The sequence below is a fragment of the Canis lupus genome, chromosome 10 (assembly GCF_003254725.2).
Source record: "Canis lupus dingo isolate Sandy chromosome 10, ASM325472v2, whole genome shotgun sequence".
Lineage (NCBI taxonomy): Eukaryota > Metazoa > Chordata > Mammalia > Carnivora > Canidae > Canis > Canis lupus.
Window position 1 is genome coordinate 48,725,916 of NC_064252.1, and position 21,655 is coordinate 48,747,570.

Genomic DNA, 21,655 nt, shown 5'->3' on the forward strand with positions numbered 1-21,655 from the left:
ATTTTTATTTATTTATGATAGTCACAGAGAGAGAGAGAGAGAGAGGCAGAGACATAGGCAGAGGGAGAAGCAGGCTCCATGCACTGGGAGCCCGATGTGGGACTCGATCCTGGGTCTCCAGGATCGCGCCCTGGGCCAAAGGCAGGCGCTAAACCGCTGCGCCACCCAGGGATCCCTGAAGTAATCTTCTTTAAAGAAAAATCAATTGGGAGTTTTCTCCCTCAATTGCTGTTCAAGTAATTATGAGTATTTTTATAAGAGACACATCTGCAGACAATGTCTGAAAACTGACTTATAGACTAAAATAAGACATATATTTTTTTAACCACAGGTATTTTAGAAAAAGAGAAGAAAAGTGCTCTTGCTTGCCCACTGCAACAGAAGTCAGAGAAGGATTATGGCTTAAACAATCCCACACCAAACTGTTTACATTAACTTTCAATGAAATCATTCCATAGGTAGTGAAGCTACTCAAGGCCAAATGTATGAAGAACTGTCGAAAGCACTACTGGTCATTATATGCAACATGAAAGAATAAACAAGTTAAAGAAAAAATATACAAAAGGAAATGAAATTTTGAATAAGGTAACTTTCTCTTTTTCCTTATGAACAAAACCCCTTATTTTTAAATGCTATTCCTTAGCACTCAAAAGCAAGAGCTGTTACCTCACACAGACTTGAAATGAGATAGGATTCTAATAGAAACAAAATTGTTAAGGGACAACTGAGGTATGAAGGATGAATCAAGAGAATGAATGACTTTGATAAAAAAGCTGGTCAAAAAAGCTATGTGTCTTTTTAAATACTAACCTTCTCAGTCCCTGTTGTCAACATTTCCAAAGTCAATGGCCAGGTCCAGGCAAACATTATAAAGGCTGCTATCAACTTTAGTGAGATTGAAGAGATGGATAGAGATCTACAGTTTTCAAGTAACCCTTGCTGAAATCCATAAGTAAGAGAGAATGAAGAAAGTCTAGAGTGCATAGGTAGGAATCTATGAGGAAATGGATGGTCTGAAGATTGACTACAAAGACAAAGGCTAGAAAAGCAGGGAAGAGGTTTTTGCCTCCGCAACCTTCTTTCCATCTGCTCCTCTACAAAAACCTGCAATCTGTAACTCAGCTCTTTTGTAGTCCTTCTTTGTAACCCTTAGTCCTTCTACTAGTCACTTACGTGGCCGCTTTAATCATCTCCTCTAATATTTGCTCATCACTGCTGATAATTATTTACCTAAATAACTCTCATTTGGAATTAGAAACATATATATTAGCTTTCTCTCTTCATAGTAATAAATTCATCATATGCTCCACTGATTTCCTTATGCTGGTTTTGGTTCTCTTACCTCTAAAAACTGCTTCCAACCAAATTCTCCATCAACTTCTTAGTTTATTATCCCAAGCTAAATCTCTCATCAATAAAACCACTTGCTTGTCTTGGCTGTCAAACTGCAAAACTGGTATTGTAGGACTGGAAGGGTACACATTAACTGGTCAAGATTTGAAAAGTGCATTGTAATTAGGAGCTATGTTTTGTGATCTGCACATGTGAATGCCTTTACAGTTTGAAATCTAGGCTTAACTACAATTGCTTTGTGATCCTGGCTCAGTTCTTCGGATTGGTTAAGGAATCAACAGATATTTACTTCATGTCTAAATGTGTCTATCACCATACATAATAATAATAATCAGTACATAAAATTACATATGATAGGATACGTACCTGAACTCTCTACAGAGAAGAGGATAAATAAGGCGTTTAAAAGAATCATCGAGTGAATTATGTAAGATCTTCATTAACTCTGGCCTTGCAAAGCCACGTGGTCTCCACCTGCAAAAAAAAAAAGGCTACACTAAAACCGATGTAGCAATAATAAGACCATGAAAGGGCTCCTGGAAGAGGGGAGAGGAAGTGGAGCAGAAAAGGGGGAAAAACTTTATTGAAGGCAAAGTAACCTAATCTGTAAGAAAAGACTGTGATGTCTGGAAATTATTACTATGACATCTGGAGTTCTTATTTTTAAAAACCTGGTAACCATGGTCACCTATACAACTTAAGGGAGAAAAAACCTTCCTTATTCTAGGAAGAATCTCCAGAACATTATTAATAATGGCAAAAATCTTAAGATATAAGAAAGTCACCAGAAAATGACTAATGACTGCTATGAACTAAATTATGTCCCCTAAAATTAATATGTTAAAGCCCTAACCCCTAGTGAGACGGTATTTGGAGATACAGCCTTTGGGAGGCAATTAGGTTTAGATGTGGTCATGAGGGAAGGGCCATCATGATGGGATTGGTGCCCTTTGTAGAAAAGATTATCAGAGAGCTTGCCCTCTCTCTGTCCCTCCCTCCCCCAGCCAGGTAAGGACATAGTGAGATGGCAGCAGTCTACAAGCCAAGAGGACGGTTCTCACCAGGAACAAATCAGCTGGTTCCTTGATCTTGGACTTTCCAGCCTCTGGAACTGGTAGAAAATAAACTTCTATTGTTTAAGCGACTGAGTCTATGGTATTTTGTTTTGGCAGCAAAGCTAAGACAAACATGTATCCTTCTTTGTCTATCCCTTTATCTCTTCCTGAGAGTTAAAGTAGATTGAGCAAAGGAGAAACTATGTTTTAACCCTTGACTCTTGCCATTCCTTAGTAGAACTCACTCTACTCCTCAAGTTGCAGTGCTCTATCTATGCAATGCATACATGCTGATGGATATAAATGTCAGAGAACTGAATGGTAGTGGACATTGGATAAAGAACAATAAGAGAAAAAAAAAAAAAAGAACAATAAGAGAAAAACACAAGCTAAAAAGGACAAATTCAGTCCAACCCCTTCCAGGTTCCCATCCATCTACAGCATCTCTGCCCTTGCCCTTCAATGACTCTTGAGTAGAAACCATTAATAAAATATTTATTTTACAAATCATAATAAAATAAACCACGAATATACCTTAGGGACACTGTCATCTATCTTTCTTACTTATCTCAGGTAGGAAATTGACTATTCAGTGGGCAAACATTGAAGCAATTATAATGTGATACACCAAAGGTTTCATAATAACAACTAATTGAGTCCTTTCCATAGAAGGTTACTATCTGAGTAGAATAAAATTTTGTTTTTTAATTTGAATCAAAGTGCTTTCAGGACATATATCCTTCCACTCAAGTCGCGGTTACTCCCTAATGTCACCTTTACCTGAGGACATGAGGGTTAGGGAGGAGTAGGAGACAAATTAGACATACATTATTAATATTAATAGTATTGCTGTTATTATTATTAATTTGGAGAGCCCAATGTCAAGAAAAGATGTCCCAGAAGAAATATCTGAGATAGGGTTTTTTTTTTTTTTTTTGAGATGGGTTTTAAAAAATGAATTGTGCTTTACCAAACAAGACCCAGAAAAAAAAAGCATACTGGTAAGAAACCATAGCACATAGCATAGAAGCATGAAAGAACATGATGAGTCCTTTCAAGTAGATCAGTACTGCTAAAGCATAAATGTCAAAATCAGTAGGAGGTAGATGGGGTTAGAAAATATGGAAGCGGACAAATCACTAAAGGTCTTATATACCATGCAATTGAGGTTGGCAAGTTAGGAGAGAACACAATCCTGGGTCATGGACAATATGCTAGGAAGATAGTCCGTAGAGACAGGAAGGCCCTAATGGAGTGATTTTTTAAATGTATGTATCTGTTATCTGCTGCAAGTCATTCCTTTTAAGACCAAACCAAAGTTTCCCGATTGCTAGTAGGAAAACCACAGAAATCCTTAACATTGCCTACTCAATCCCTTTGGAGGCCTCAATAGTCTTCCTTAAACCTTACCTCTTGCCCCCACATCTACTGTGAGTTCCTTCCAAACAATTCCCTACACTGCAGCCAGAGTGATCTTAAAATGCAAACTGATCGTGACAATCCTCTGTTTAAACTCGTTATTGGTTTTTCATTACCCTTAAGATAAAGAATAAAATCCTTATTCTGTCTAGAAAGCTACGGATGATTGGGTTTCTTGTCAATCCTGTTTCTTGTCACTATCAGCTCCTTTCCTTCTGTCTCTGACCTACGTATGCACACACCACAGACTACCTTAGGGTTCCCTGTTACAAACTTTGTTTTTTAAGATTTTATTTATTTATTCATGAGAGACACACACACAGAGAGAGAGAGAGAGAGAGAGAGAGAGAGAGGCAGAGACACAGGCAGAGGGAGAAGCAGGCTCCATGCGGGAAGCCTGATGTGTGACTCGATCCCAGGACTCCAAGATGATGCCCTGGGCCAAAGGCAGGCGCAAAACCACTGAGTCACCCAGGGATTCCCCACTGTTACAAACTTGTATGAAACACTGCACTCTTTCTTTTTATTAAACATTTATTTAGTTATTTATTTTAAAGATTTATTTATTTATTTATTCATGAGAGACAGAGAGAGAGGCAGAGACACAGACAGAGGGAGAAACAGGCTCCAGGCAGGGAGCCTGACATGGGACTCGATCCAGGGTCTCCAGTATCATGCCCTGGGTGGAAGGCAGCGCTAAACCACTGAGCCATCCAGGCTGCCCTGCACTCCTTTATAACCTCAGCATACTCTTAACCATTTACTCAAGGTCTTCTCCACTAAACTACATTGTCATCAAGGAAAAACAGCATACTTGTCTGGTTTATAGGAAGATACCCAGCATCTAGCAAATAACCTGAATGGGTGAATATATGAGAGAGGTGGAAGGTGGAAGAAGTAGGGACAAAGACAGTAAGACAAAAAAGAAGAGGAAAAGGAAGAAAAGATTTGAGGAAGTATCTTCATTCAAATGTATTTAAAAAATGAAAACAATTCCGAGAATGGTTCTTTGTTTCCCAAAGTATTTTAGTTGGCTCTTGTTTCAGTTCTTTAGTTCCCATACAAATGAAGAAACAATTATCTATATAAAGAGAAACTTCTAGAACATAACTGAAACTTTTATTACTATACTATAGTAACATAAAGTATTATAGTAAAGGTCAAAAAATATTACCATTTATTCAATTGGAGGAGAACTGAATAAAATAAAATATGGAGGAGCCAACAAAAACCATTTAAATCTCTGTAATGAAACCATTCCTTTACATTTACTTAGTATGAAGATAACAGTTTAAAAGCATAACTAATACTTCCTTAATTATTGAGGACAGACTCTGAGCATTATGAACATTCATAAGAAAATAAGATAGAAGTTGTCTCCAGTTTACTGTGATCTATTTATAAAAGACATTTCTAAAAAGGAGTTCTGCATAATAATCCCACTACTTTGTATTAACAGATACCACTGAAGGCTACACAATTACATGGAATATCATTTAATTCTCTTAAATCTGCGAAAAAGGTATTACTCATCATTTTGACAATAATGAATCTGAGAAAGAAATTATGTGCTCAGTCATAAGGGAAAGAAGTAATATAACTGGAATTCAAACTCAGATATTACTGTTTCTAGGATTTTGTTCTTTCTATGAATACCTCTTAGAATTTCATATTTTAAATTAAAATTATCTAATTTCTTAATACAATCATTTAATTCTATGGTTTCTTTTAGGCATTTGTTTCCTTTCTATTTTTAACGAAATTTGTTTACAAAAGAAATAGGCATTCATTAAAAAGGAAAAAGAACTCTAGAGAAGAATACACAACAGAAAATTAAAATCTCACATCAGAGGTATGAAATAGATCATCTGCATTTTTTCAAAAAATGTTTACACATACATAGACCAACTTTTTGCCATTAAAGAGACTATACTATAAATACTAAATATAAACTGTTTTTTTAACCTAATGGAATACGTTTATATCTCAAAGTTAGCTCTATCTCAACTTCTTCAAGATGGCTGCACAGAATTCTACTGAATGGATATAATATAACTGACTTATACAATTTACCTACTGATTAACATTGAAATAGTAGCTTCACTCGATGGGTCCTTGGTTAGCATTAGGTGCTCATTAAGCAAGCTGATCCTTCATGGAATTGGTTTTTGGCAAACGAATTTCCAATGAATTGATGAAAGAACTATATTGGATGAGAGAGCTAACTTCCAAAATATAGAGCACTTATTCCTCTCAAAGAAAAATCCATCCAACTCTTCAAATAGCTTTCCCAGCAATCTCCCTAACTTAAGGTTACAGAGAACTAGCTTATGAGGAGCATACCACAAATCTGCATGTCCTAACTGCTAGGCAAGCTTCTTTACCTTTAATAGATTTTTTTTTAATTTTTTTTTTATTTATTTATGATAGTCACACAGAGAGAGAGAGAGGCAGAGACATAGGCAGAGGGAGAAGCAGGCTCCATGCACCGGGAGCCTGACGTGGGATTCAATCCCGGGTCTCCAGGATCGCGCCCTGAGCCAAAGGCAGGCACTAAACTGCTGCGCCACCCAGGGATCCCAGCTTCTTTACCTTTGCATCAGTTTTCTCATTGGTCAAATGGCAGCTACAAATCTGCCCTACCAACTGAAATGTTTTACATAACTGAAAAGTTAAAAATGAAAGTTAGAAATTCTATACAAATATGTGGTGCTATTTTAAAAGTTCCCTTAACAAAGGAAAAAAAGATAATAAAAGGTTACATAAGTTTAGACAATTCTCTGAAATATCCAATAAACTTAATGTTTGTTTCAATCATCCTTAATATGCAAAATATTTTAAGTAAATTGCATATGCTATGTTTAGAGACTTACATTGTAATATCTGATTAGTTATATTCTTATTTCATTTATCCTTAATGGTCAAAACATTTAGATATGCCATTATACATTGTTTTTATTATTTTTATTTTTTATAAAACATTCTGTATAAGATTTGAATGATACAAAAAAGTATTAAAATCCCTCTCCCCAGAGATAACCACTATTAATAATTTATTTTAATATTTAATATATTCTATTTAAACATACACAACATTTATACTTTATTTTCAATGTAAAAAGGACACATTTACATTGTTTGTCAATGTTTGCTTTTTGTTTAACAGAATGGACATTTTCCCATATCAGTATGGTATTTTAGAAATGGAAGAAAGGAAATTCTGTAAAAATCTATAAACAGACCTGTTTTGGATGCACCACCTGCAGAATTCATTCTTCACTCCATCAGAAATGTTGACTTTGACAGTCAGTATCTTCAAATTTTCTCCACGGTTAATTGCCAGAATCTGAATGCGAACATATATGGCAAAGACTGAGGGTACACTAAATAGGTAAATGGTCAATTTAACCAGTCAACATTTGTGAAATAGAGAGATTATATATAGCTCTCAATTTATTGCTATATAAAGCTATATCAACTTATTAATTTATTTACAAAAATGCATTTAAAAATAATCATTTTTTATACTTTAAAAAACTGTAATAAAATATAGGTATGAAGCCTATGCCATTCACAGAAAGAGACTTTGGTGATCTAAAAACCTCATGTCAGAGTTGATTAACCGAAGATTTTTGATCATCTGGAGCTAAGAAATTTTCTTTTTATATTTCTGAAAATATATTGCTAAGATATACAAATGTGCAAATTCCCAAGTGGAATAATAACTACTAACTGTTACCATTTATTGGGCATTTGCTAATGGTGAGGTCTATCTCAGCCCTTTAGATACTTATCTCATTTAATTTTCAAAGCTACTGGTGCATTATGTATTATTTTCACTTTATATAATCATTTTATTAAGACTAACTTATCCCAAATAACAAAGATAAGAAGTGAAGGAAATATTTAAAATCAGATCAAGCAAATGTCTTAAAATACCTTAAAAACACTCCTTTAAAGAAAAGCAAACAAACCTAAAGCAGGTAGAATAACAGAAATAATAGAGGGTAAATTGAGAATAGAAAAAAAAAAGAAAAGAAAATAATGCAAGCAAAACCAAAAACTGTTTCTTTGAAAATATCACAAAATTGAGAAGCCTTTCACTAAACCAAGAAAAAAGGAGGAAGCATTCCAATTACCAAAATAAAAAAATAAGAGGGGCCATTACTATGGAAGTTATAGAAATAAAAAGGACCATAAGAGAATACTATGAAAACTATTATGTCAAATTACATTCCTTAAATAAAATGGAAAAATCCTTAAAAAGACGGACTGCCAAAACAATAAAATAGAAACAGAAAATATGAAAAGATCTATAATAAGTAAAGAAGACTGAATTGGTAATTTAAAATTTTCCCACAAGAAAATGTCCAGATGGCTTTACTGTGTAATTCTACCAACCATTTAAAGAAGAATTAACACCAATTCTTCAGAAACTTTTCCAAAATATAACACAGAAGAAAAAGCTTCCAAAACTCTATTTGCTCAGAGACCAAAACCAGATAAAAACATTGCAAGAAAAAAAAAAAAGACCATTATCTCTTAAGAATATAGATATAAAAATCCTCAATAAAAAAATAAACCAAATCCATAAATATATAAAAAGGATTACATACCAGGATTAAGAGGGATTTATTCCAGGAATGCAAGGTTGGTTTAACATCCAAAAATGAATTAACATGATACATCATACCAATAAAATAAAAAACAAAAATCACACAATCTTCTTACACAATAGATGCAGAAAGGATATTTGATAAAATTCCAGCTTTGTCCATGACAAAAACACTCAAAACACTAGGAACAGAAGACAACTTCTTCAATGTGATAAAGGTCACATATAAAAACCCCACAGATACTATTATATTTAAGGGTGAAAGACTGGATACTTTCTACTTAAAATTACAAGGGTCTCCTCTTGTCACTTCTATTCAACTTTGCATTGGAGATTTCAGCCAATTAGATAAGAGAAAGAAACAGAAGACATTAGATGAAACAGAAGACATTAGATTGAAAAGAAAGAAAACTATCTCTATTTGCATATAGCGTGATCTTGTATATGAAGAACTCTATAAGGAATTTGTAATAAACTTATTAGAACTAATACAGAGTTCAGCAGGATTTCAGGATAATCAATTTCTACACATTAGCAATAAGTAATCTGAAAATAAATGTTTTAAAACATTCTTTACCATAGCACCAAAAGGAATAAATTTAACAAAGGAAGCACAAAATGCATACTCTGAAAACTACAAAACATTGTTAAAAGAAACTGGAAAAAGTGGAAAAATATCCCACGTTCCAGAAGGCTTAATATTGCTAAAATGGCAATTCTCCCTCATCTGATTTACAGATTCAATGCCCTCCTATCAAATCCCAGCTAGTTTCTTTGCAGAAATTGACAAACTAATTCTAAGATTCATATAGGAACCCAGAGTCAATCATGAAAAAGAAGAAAAAAAAAAAAGTTGAAGGGAAAAAAAAAAAATTGATGGACTCCCACCTTCTGATTTCAAAACTTATAAAGCTACTGTAATCACAATTGTGTGGTACTGGCATAAGGACAGAATAAAATTCAGAGTTCAGAAATAATCCATACACCTACAATCAACTGATTCTCAATAAGGATGGCAAGACAATTCATTAGGAAAAATAAGGTCTTTTCAACAAGAGATACTGGGATGACTGGATAGCTATATTCAAAAGAATGAAGCTAGACTCCTTCTTATATCATCGTACACAAAAATTATTCAAAGTTGGTCATAGACCTTAACATAAGAAGTAAAGCTATAAAATTCTTAGAAGAAAATATAAGAGAAAATCTTCATGACCATGAGTTAGGTAAGGTCTCAGACATAACACTACATGCACAATCAACAAAAGAAAAAATAAATAGATTGGACTTCAATAAAATTACACATCATAGGATACCATTAAGAAAGTGAAAAGAAAACATAGCATGGAAGAAAAGTTTTGCAAATCATTTCTCACATAAAGGAATTACATCTAGACCAGATAAATAACTCTTATAACTAACAAGGGCAAAGCCATATCACCTCCACACCCTAAGTAGGAACCAATATAATAAGGGTCCAAGAAGAATCTGTGGGATACTTGATGACTCTTCATGTTACCTACACCAAACAAACACCTTCTCATGTCTGCATATTACCGTAAGTCAAAAAATTAACAGTTGTAAATGATGGAAAATATCACTCTAATCTTTTTCATTATTCTCTCTTTTAATAGTAAAATGCAGATGGAAGGAAAAATTAATTTTAAAAATGTCATAGTGAAGACTTCCACACTTGGAGAACACTGGTAATCTTTTGATTCCAATTCTCCCCCTCATCTTCCTATAAAACCTTAATAAAGAGATTAAAACAGCATGGGACCCACATCTTTGGTATTCCTAGGGAACAGAACTAGACTGCCATCTGATTTCTCCAAAGCCACATACAAAGTAAGGCAACAGCAGAGCAACATATTTAAGAAAGTTAAGGAAGAAAAAAAAATTCTACTAATCTAAGCTGTCCAAGTAGCAATCTCAATGGAAACAAGTGAGAATGTATTAGAACTCAGAGAATACTGTACACACACACCCTCCTTGAGAAATATAGAAGATCAAGGGTCAGTTAAGTATGGTACATGGGCTAAATCCAGTAGAACATCTGTTTGCATATATAGAATTTTATTAAAACACAACCATGCTCCTTTGTTTATGTAATATCTATTACTGCTGTTGTGCTGCAATGGCAATTGTGTAACTGCAGCAAAAGCTTCCTGACTCAGAAAATCTAAGACATTCATTCTCTGGCCCTCTACAGAAAAGTTTGGCCAACTCTCTACTAGTCTACAGAATCAGCTTCATTTACTCAAAAGAAGACTGGAAAGTTCTGGCAAAAGGACTAAGGGCAAGCATTTCATGTAACTGCAGCGCTAAGATTAAAACAAGGGGGGAAATCAATTTCTACTAAGAAATTACAGGTTGCAGTCCTGATATCAATGTGGACTGTAAGTTAAAAACCATTAAACAGGGGATCCCTGGGTGGCGCAGTGGTTTGGCGCCTGCCTTTGGCCCAGGGCGCGATCCTGGAGACCCGGGATCGAATCCCACGTTGGGCTCCCGGTGCATGGAGCCTGCTTCTCCATCTGCCTGTGTCTCTGCCTCTCTCTCTCTCTCTGTGTGACTATCATAAATAAATAAAATTAAAAAAAAAAAAAAACCATTAAACAAGATAAAGAAGGGGGATCCCTGGGTGGCGCAGCGGTTTAGCGCCTGCCTTTGGCTCAGGGCGCGATCCTGGAGACCCGGGATTGAATCCCACGTCAGCCTCCCGGTGCATGGAGGCTGCTTCTCCCTCTGCCTGTCTCTGCCTCTCTCTCTCTCTCTCTCTGTGACTATCACAAATAAATTTGCTGAGTGAAGTAAGTCAGTCGGAGAAGGACAAACATTATATGTTCTCATTCATTTGGGGAATATAAATAATAGTGAAAGGGAATATAAGGGAAGGGAGAAGAAATGTGTGGGAAATATCAAAAAGGGAGACAGAACGTAAAGACTGCTAACTCTGGGAAACGAACTAGGGGTGGTAGAAGGGGAGGAGGGTGGGGGGTGGGAGTGAATGGGTGAAGGGCACTGGGGGTTATTCTGTATGTTAGTAAATTGAACACCAATAAAAAATAAATTTAAAAAATAAAATAAACAAAAAAACAAAAAAAAACAACAAATAAATTTAAAAAATTAAAAAAAAAAAAACAAGATAAAGAAGGACAGTGTACATAATGTAAAAGCCACATTCTGGTTTCAGACTAGAGCAAGGGAATAATAGCACACTTTAAAGATGCTCTTAGGTGTGACAGAACCAAAACAACAGAGAAGAGAAGAAAACTCCAAAAGTTCATCCCTCTACAACAGTAACAAACGGGTAAAAACTGTCAGAATCAACTTTTTCAGATCCCTGGACCCTAATAAAAAGCTTACAACAATCAGGGGAACATCTAAAGAAAAAAGAGGCCACAGAATTTTGTAAAAGAGCACTTTTAACTTACCCATTTGGCATCCTCTGCTCTGCAGATGACCAGTGGCCAAGAAGATAACACAGCCTACATTCCTAGCACAGGCTGCTAGTAACAGAGGGAACAACATGGGCCTTATTCTAAAAAATTTGTGATTGTGTGTTTTGATCTGATGAATCCCTGAAGGATAGACTCCAGAGTTTGCCTTTGTTTTGCCCCAGAACAGAAGCCATTTCCTGTGTGGCATGTGTTTAAAAAGTACTTAAAGGCAAATGCATTAGTCACATTGTTGTGGGGTAAGGGGTAACAGTAGGTGATGAGGGATTACAGGCAGGGCAACCAATACACAGACAAAAAAAAAAAAAAAAAAAAAAAAAAAAAAAAACCCTAGATGAAAAAAAGGCTTAAATATTAGACACTTGAGGGAAAGGGTCTTTTTAAAGTTCCTGCACAGATTAGAGAATCTCAGAGTCTGTGTGCATGCCTGGAACTAGACATATGTTCTGAAAAGACCTTAAGCTTTCACCTTTGACTAACCCATTTGCATGGGCTCCATGCAAACAGGAAGCCAAGGCTAAGGGGGAGATGTAAACAATCTTTCTATGCTAATGTTGAAGAAGTACCTCCAACACACAGTCAATCTGCAAGAACTCAGAGAATGTGTTTTTCTTTTTGGCTCTAGACATTTAAGAAAATCTCTGTCAAATAACTAGCTGTCCACCAACCTAATGTTAGAGATCTCAGTGGTCACACATGACAAAGAATCATTTCAAAAATAGTTTAGAAGGCACTAAACAAACAACAAAATCCCAACAGCATCAACAATAAATACTGAGGGGATCTGTTTTTCAGTGTTGCCAATTTATAACATTCAAAATGTCAAGTTTTTAATATAAAAAAATTACAAGACATGCAAAGAAATAAGAAAGTATGCCCCATCTACAGGAAAAAAGAAACTAATAGAAACTATCCCTGAAGAAACTCAGACATTGGTCTTACCAGACCACATTATTTTTTATTTTTTTAAAAGATTTTATTTATTTATCCATGATAGACATATATATATGTCAGGGATCCCCTCCAGACCACTTTAAAGGAAATAACAGAGGATCCCTGGGTGGCTCAGCGGTTTGACGCCTGCCTTCGGCCCAGGGCTGATCCTGGAGACCCGGGATCGAGTCCCACGTCGGGCTCCCTGCGTGGAGCCTGCTTCTCCCTCTGCCTGCGTCTCTGCCTGTCTCTCTCTCTCTGTCTCTCATGAATAAATAAATAAATAAATATCATCTTTAAAAAAAATAAAGGAAATAACAGAGACATAAAGGAAATCAGGAGAATGTGGTCTCAACACAGTATCAATAAAAAGTTGAGAATTAAAAAAATAAACCAAATAGAAACCTTGAGCTGAAAAAAAAAAAAAAAGAAAAGAAATCCTGAGCTGAGAACTACAATGACTAAAATGAAAAATTTACTGAAAGTCAGGTTCAATAGTTAATTTGAACAAGCAGAAGAATCAGCAAACTTGAAGGTAGGTCAACTGAGATTTTACAGTTTGAGAAGGAAAAAAAAACAGACAAAGAAACAGAAACAGAAAAAGAAATAAATAGAGCCAAATAGATCTGGGGGACATTATCAAGTATACCAACATATGTATAACAGGAGACCCAGAAGAAGAGAGAAAGGTAGAAAGAATATTTGAAGAAATAATGACTCTAAATTTCTCAGTTTTAATAAAAAACAATCAACATATCCAAGAATCAGAATGAACCCCAAGAAGGATAAACTCAAGGTGACACATTATAATCCAACTGTCAAAACCCAAACCCAGAGGATCCTAGCAGAGAAGTAATTCATCATCTGTTAAGGACTCAGTAAGATTAACAGCTGTTTCTTCATCAAACCATGGATGCCAGAAGACAATGGGGTGATAAATTCAAAGTGCTGAAAGAAAAAACTGTCAACCAAGAATTCTATACCCAGAAAAAGTTTTGGAGATTGCACAACAATGCAGATATACTTAACATTACTGAAATGTACATTTAAAAGTGGTTAGGATGGTAAAATTATCACTTAAATATTTGTTACATGTACTTTACCACAATTAAAGATAAATTTTAAAATACAAGGAGAAATTAAGACCTTACCGATAAACAAAAACCGAGAGTTTGTCACTAGTAGACCAGCCCTATATGAAATGTTACAGGAAGTCCTTCAGGCAGAAATGAAAGGACACTAGATAGTAACTCAAAAGCATACAAAGAAATAAAGAAAACTGGTAAAAGTAGCTACATAGGTAAATGTAAAAGCCAGTACTATTCCATTTTCACTTCGTAAATCTTTTTTCCCCTTTATTTTTTAATTTTTTTTAAACATTTTATTTATTTATTCATAGAGACACACAGAGAGAGAGATGCAGAGACACCGGCAGAGGGAGAAGCAGGCTCCATGCAGGGAGCCTGATGTGGGACTCGATCCCGGGTCTCCAGGATCACACCCTAGACTAAAGGTGGCGCCAAACCCACTGAGCCACCAGGGCTGCCCTTTTTTTCCCCTTTATGACATAAAAGCCACTTTCCACATTATAGATAGAACATATGACTCCAATTAGGAAAAAGAACGAGTAAACTGAAAAATGCTATTAAAGGACTAAGATGTAGTAACTATAATTTATACAATTAAGTGTGATCTTATACTTTATTCTAATTCAGATCATCTCTAATTTGTATGTCACATGGAAAAGATCCAGAATTGAGCTCAAAGCCAAGCACACTGAGAAGCAAAGTCTAATACGAAAGAAAGTCAAGGTATCTAAAGTGGTATATTGTCAGCTCTGCTAATAATTCTCAGTTTTACTAACTTGTCTAGGTCTTGAGTTCCCCATTTGTGAAATGGGAAGGATATGACGATATTGTAAGAATTTATGAAAAAAAAATGGTTGCCCTAAAATTCTTTAATTCCTTAATAAGTAAAGTAGTAGGCAAGTCCAAAGAATCATCATTATTATTATCATCAGAATGGACAAGAGTTTCCTTATTTACCTGATGATGCTGGATGTTTCTTATGTTGCATGAAAAATTCTGGTAGAGCAGAAACTTATCAACATCTTTCTCATTTACTTTTTTTGAGGACACTTTTGCCAGAGATGATTGGATACAAATATACCTATTTTGGCACCTGTTCAGATAAATATTCAAAAGCAAGCAGTTATTAATATATGTTCTAGTAAAGAAACACATTATATGGAAATAATGTTAGCAAAAAACTTAGGCTATTACCAAGTGAGATTTTTTTAAAGATTTTATTTATTTATTCATGACAGACACAGAGATAGAGAGGCAGAAACATAGGCAGAGGGAGAAGTAGGCTCCCCACAAGGAGCCCAATGTGGGACTTGATCGCAGGACTTTGGGATCACAACCTGAGCTAAAGGCAGACACTCAACTGATAAGCCACGCAGTCATCCCCCAAATGAGATTTTTTTTAAATGATGTCCAACTATAAAAATGTTACTAAAAAAAAAAAAATGTTACTAACCCATCAAAAGAGGACTCTGCCTATTTGTGCTAGCATTGGTCCTCCAGTCTATATATGTATCAACCCAATCTTCCCATAAAATGCCTATATCAGTTCAGCTACCATCTGCAGTTATCTAAGAGACCAAAACTACAGATACTAGATCAATTAATTCTAGTCTAGATATCATCCTTTTCTAACCACTGAGTTAGGCAGTCAGGGCCAAGTAAAAGCTAAAAAGAAGAGAAACAAGAGGATATGGCAGGACAGCTTCCAGTGACAGTTTAGAAAACTGAACCAAATTTCAATAGTATGATTACTTACAAAAACACATTTAAAACATGGGTGATTCTCCTCCTTTGACTCATTCCTACTAGGAATTACTGTTACTATTACTAAGGAAATAGGAAACTTCTCTCCTTGTATTGACAAAAACCTTGACAAGTCATGGCAGTCAACTGGTTCATCTCCACCAGTCCTTACCTCTGCAAACCTCATACAAGTATATGGAGAAAGAGTAAGAGCAGACTGCTGACAAAACCCTGTCGACCCTGATGATACACAGCTGAAAAATATATTAAATAGGGTTTGAAGATAATATATATTTTTAATGAGGCATAAAATCCAAAATCCCAAGCAGGGCCTAGGTCATGAAGTTTTAATCCCTTGTAAATGGACCATGGATAAGCAGCTCTCTCCATCAGATGAAATTCATTTTGAGGTCAGCACTTTTATCAATACCTAATATTAAACATTCTCAAGTTAACTCAATCACTTATAAACACCAGAAATGAGATATTATGATACATGTATAGTATATATATATCACAGTATGATTAAAAAGCATTCTACCCACTCTAAATGGATATGAATCTCTCTAGCATATATTGTGTAATTCAATGCTGTTTACACTGTTCCTCAGAGCCCTCCCTTGAGGTGCGTCAGTGGAAGGAGGATGGGCAGGCAGAGTTCCAGGCTCCCTGCCTAGAATTCAATTAAAGCAACTTCACTTTTATCTGTTTTACATATTAGGGTTCTGTTGCTTGAGCAAAGAGTTCCGCTACCAAAAAAAGTCTAAAAATAGTTTTTAATGAACACTGTATTAGCACTAACCATATGACCCTTAACAGCATGAGTCCACAAAGCAGAAAACTCTATAAAAGAGTTACTCACAATTTCCGAATGAAGTCAAGCGTGTCTTTGTCTTTAGCAATCATGTCTGCTAAAATATGCTGCACTCCTGTTTCAATATCCTGGAGTGCTGAAAGTCCTTTAGGAGAAGAGTAAGGGGGGGAAACAAAAGCAAAAACTACAGATTGGTTTTTTAAGTCTATAATTAAATCATAATAAATGTATTCCAGTCAAAATAAACCCTTAAACTGAAAAACTTAAGACAGAGAGGTATAATAGCAGTTATAGGTATAATAGCTTACCTCTGAAAAAAAATAACAAGTCTCCAAAGCAATATTACAGGACCTTTACAAACCATATAACGTAGTGGTAAAAAATGCAGCTCTGGAGCTAGCTGCCTGGTCTAATCCTAGTTTCACCACTTACCAGATGTATGACTTTGCACAAATTACTTGACCTCTTTGTGCCTCTGTTTCTTATAAAAAATGGAATAATAGCATCTACTTCATGAAGTGTTTATAAAGATTAAATGTATTCTAGGAAATATGTATTAACAGAGTTATAACCCAAGGTATACCATTTCATACCAGTTATAAAAATTATCCAAGGAATTTTATTAATAATCATATTTTGACATACGAGGTATTTATTCACCTTTTTAATGACCTATTTGAATTTGTCAAATCTCATGAGCACAAAACAAGAGCCATTATGTAGTCGTTCATCTTCATAGTTAACTGTCTACCAATGGTACATTAAGTTCTTTCCAAATGCTTCTGGTTTGCTAATTTATAGCAGTGACTCTTGAACATTATGGCTCCTGTGATATCAACCTATATATACATTGAGAAAGACCATTTGCACTGCTTTATTTTTTTTTTAATTTTATTTATTTATGATAGTCACACAGAGAGAGAGAGAGGCAGAGAGAGAAGCAGGCTCCATGCACTGGGAGCCTGACGTGGGATTCGATCCTGGGTCTCCAGGATCACGCCCTGGGCCAAAGGCAGGCACCAAACAGCTGCGCCACCCAGGGATCCCTGCACTGCTTTTTTTCCCCATTTCTTCTTAGTTGTTCTATTTCCATTAAAGCTTTTTTTCTTGCATTAAAGTTCAAACTACACAAGCACTAAGTATCATAAGTATGGTTTTTTTGACAGCAAGTTTTAATGAGTATTAGGTACAAAAGACAAAGAGAATAAGAGGACAGACTTATGGAGTCATTAATAAAAAGAAATGTCTTGCTATTTTAAAGAAATTTAACCATTAAAATTAATAAATTCTGTTTACATTTTAAGAGAGTTTTCCTATGAGGGGATTTTTAGGAGTGAATTACCTTTGAGAGGCAGAAGGTTGTATATGTAAAGGACCTAGAATAGCTGTGACATATAGTAAGCAGTCAATAAATGTCTGCTCTTGGGTGAGCTATCTTCCTAGGTCAATCTTCATCTAAGAAAACCAGTCACTATGCACTAATTCCTGGAGTCCCAAAGCACCTCACAACATTGTTACACAAAATTTATTAACAACACCAGAGTGATAAGTTAGAAGTAAAAATGGAACCTATCTCCAATGAGAATCATCAATGAGAGAGAACTGAAAAAGGAAGTTATAAATTTTGCTATTATAATAAAGAATCTTTGAAAAGCCCCCATCATTTTGGGCAAATACAATTTATAAACCTTTTATAATTAATAAACCTTATATAGTTAAAATTATGCTAGAACTCTAGAACAGTGTTTTGTATAGTCTAAGGACCCAAAATTAAAATCACACTAGGTACTTATTAAAAATATGGATTCCCAGACTTTGGGATTTTTTGTTTTGCAGAGAATTCTGGATGATCCTGACATCCATTCAAGTAAAAAAAAAAAAAAAAGAAAAGAAAGGAAAAGAAAAGAAAAGAAAAGAAAAGAAAAGAAAAGAAAAGAAAGAAAGAAAAGAAAAGAAAAGAAAAGAAAAGAAAAGAAAAGAAAAAAAGAATGAAAGAAAAAGAAAAACACTGCTGTGAGGTACCCTTAGCTACCTCTAGAACAGTAGTTCCTAATGGAAGGCAGAAATTATCAGTCACTTGGGTAGCTCATTCAAATTACATAAACCCTTTTCAGTCCAACAAGGAAGAGAAAGGACTGGGAAAGAGTCTTGTGTGTTTGAATACGCATCTTCTTCCATCAGACAGCATTGATCATTGGGGCTTAAGATAGCCAAAAATAACCAGAGTTCAAAAAGTTTAGCACCTCAATGAAATCAGGAGAAAATAAGGACCACAGAAGCAAAGAATCCTATCTCCTTTCTTGTAGTGAAAACTTCCCAGCCAGATTCTTCAAAGCTCTGCAACTGTAACAAAAATTGAAGGGCCAACACTTCTTTTCACTTCTCTGCACTAAGGCTACCTCTTCTTCCACATAACAGAGCAATCAGCTACTCCTCCTTATAAATAACATGGGGATATTCTGGAAATTCTAAGATGTAGTCCATTTGTGGCTTGTATGTATCTTTTTGATTCAGACCAAATTCTTGTTGATCTGTGGCAAGTAGTATCTTCCAATTCACGCTGAAATATCTGGTTTCTTAAACATTTCTTTGAGAAATGATGGGAATGACAAAAAAAAAATTCTTTAGAAAAATAAAAGAGCATTGAGGGTGATCATGAATATGTGTTTAGCCTAAGAAATGAGAGGACAAAGAAAAGAAAAAACAATCCAAGCAAACTTTAAAAACCAGTATCTAGCTTGTTTGTAATTAACTGTAATTCTTTGACATTTATGATAAAAGTAAAAGAGAGAGAGAATAAAGCAAACATAAAGCTCAACACATGTGGTAGTACTACTGCAGCTGCCCTGAGCCCTGATCTAGCTCCATGATCAGAAGTATCACCAAGTGTCCATCACCATATAGTTCGGTAAGCATCACCCTATATGGCCATGTAAAGAGATACAGTTATCAAACCTACCCAGTATGAGTGCAAACTAAGGAAAATTTTGTACCAAAAGAAATGAAAGAGAAAGGAAATTGATCATAAAAGAGTAAGAACAGACAATAAACCTTTATGCATTTGACATTCTGAAAACCCCAACATTTGATTCTAAAACATACTATCAGTGGGCAAGAAAGTTCCCACTGACTGACCTTAATGCTTGGCTATACAGTCTCAACTATTATTAAAACATTAAATTTGCATCATTTGAAAATCAAACTAAAAATACATATTAAAAAATTAAACGAGGGGATCCCTGGATGGCTCAGTGATTTGGCACCTGCCTTTGGCCCAGGGCGTGGTCCTGGAGTTCTGGGATCGAGTCCCACGTCAGGCTCCTAGCATGGAGCCTGCTTCTCCCTCTGCCTGTGTTTCTGCCTCTCTCTCTCTCTCTCTCTCTCTCTCTATGTCTATCATGAATAAATAAATTTTAAAAAATCTAAAAAAAAAAAAAAAATTAAACAAGTAAATATGTTTTACTCATTTCAATCCATCACTAAATTCAATATTTGTTTTCTTTTAATTATTGCCTTTTTCAAAACAGATATTAAGATGTAGTTGTATGTGAACAGACATTTGTATTTTTACAGACATTCATGCTTAATTTTTTAATGGCAAACTCACACTGCTGGGTAGTTTATTTTTTTATTTTTTATTTTTTTTAAAGATTTTATTTATTTATTAGAGACAGAGAGAGAGAGAGAGGCAGAGACACAGGCAGAGGGAGAAGCAGGCTCCATGCAGGGACCCCGACGTGGGACTCAATCCCGGGTCTTCAGGATTCTGCCCTGGGCCAAAGGCAGTGCTAAACCGCTGAGCCACCAGGGCTGCCCCTGCTGGGTAGTTTAAAATGGATGCAGGTTACAATATGCTAGGATTCTCTACAGTGTAGGACAGAATGTGTGCTGATATTCTTATCAGAGACTGCCCCCTATAGACACTTAGATCTCCCAGCCAAAAGAATAAACAGAAGGCCAAAGAAACTAAAATGAGCATAGGAATTAGGAGAGCACCAATCTCCCCATCCTATCCTATCAGAGCACTCCTGTAAAAAGCCACTCTTGCTCAAAGAGCTCTCCCTCTATGGCTTATCTTGTCAATAAAACCAATATATCTTGACATGTATCAGTTGTCACTTTACATGGGTTTCTCTTAGAAAATCTTCTCTCCCCAATAATTCATTTTTGCCTTTGGAGACATGTCTAGTAAGAAGTTGCTGTGGCCAAGGTTGCAAAGATTGCTGTCTCTGTTCTCCTCTAGGACTTTGATGGATTCCTGTCTCACAGTTAGGTCTTTCATCCATTTTGAGTTTGTCTTTGTATATGGTATGAGGAAATGATCCAGTTTCATTCTTCTGCATGTGGCTGTCCAATTTTCCCAACACCATTTGTTGAAGAGACTGTCTCTTTTCCACTGGATATTCTTTCCTGCTTTGTCAAAGATTAGTTGACCATAGAGGTGAGAGTCCTTTTCTGGATACTCTATTCTGTTCCATTGATCTCTATGTCTGTTTTTCTGCCAGTACCCTACTGTCTTGATAATTACAGCTTTGTAATAGAACTTGAAGTCAGGAATTGTGATGCCATCCATTTTGGTTTTCTTTTTCAACATTCCTTTGGCTATTCAGGGTCTTTTCTGGTTTCATACAAATTTTAAGGTTATTTGTTCCAATTCTGTGAAATAGGTTGATGGTATTTTGATAGGGATTGCATTGAATATATCGATTGCTCTAGGTAACATAGACATTTTAACAGTATTTGTTCTTCCAATCTATGAGCATGGAACATTTTCCACCTCTTTGTGTCTTCTTCAATTTATTTCGTGAGTGTTCAATAGTTTTTTGAGTATAGATCCTTAGTCTCCTTGGTGAGATTTATTCCTAGGTATCTTATGGTTTTGGGTGCAACTGACTATTGGGACTTCATCAAGATAAAAAGCTTTTGCACAGCAAAAAACAGTCAACAAAACCAAAAGACAACCAACAGAATGAGAGAAGATATTTGAAAATAACATATCAAAGGTCTAGTATCCAAAATCTATAAAGAACTTAACAAACTCAACACCCAAAGAACAAATAATCCAATCAAGAAATGGGCAGGAGAAATGAACAGACATTCCTCCAAAGACATACAAATGGCTAAGACACATGAAAAAATGCTCCACATCACTTGACATCAGGGAAATAGGAATC

The 21,655-nt window shown here is 35.4% G+C and overlaps 1 protein-coding gene across 1 annotated transcript in view; it reads right to left on the reverse strand.

Annotated features, from left to right (window-relative positions):
• Positions 1–21,655, reverse strand: part of SRBD1 (S1 RNA binding domain 1) — a 189,609-nt gene that overhangs the window by 134,752 nt on the left and 33,202 nt on the right. Inside the window, exons 8-11 of the mRNA XM_025465747.3 lie at positions 16,530–16,626; positions 14,882–15,017; positions 7,070–7,173; positions 1,720–1,827 (exon numbers count right to left, since the gene is read on the reverse strand). Coding sequence (XP_025321532.1) covers positions 1,720–1,827; positions 7,070–7,173; positions 14,882–15,017; positions 16,530–16,626 — 445 coding nt within the window. The remainder of the gene's footprint in view (positions 1–1,719; positions 1,828–7,069; positions 7,174–14,881; positions 15,018–16,529; positions 16,627–21,655) is intronic.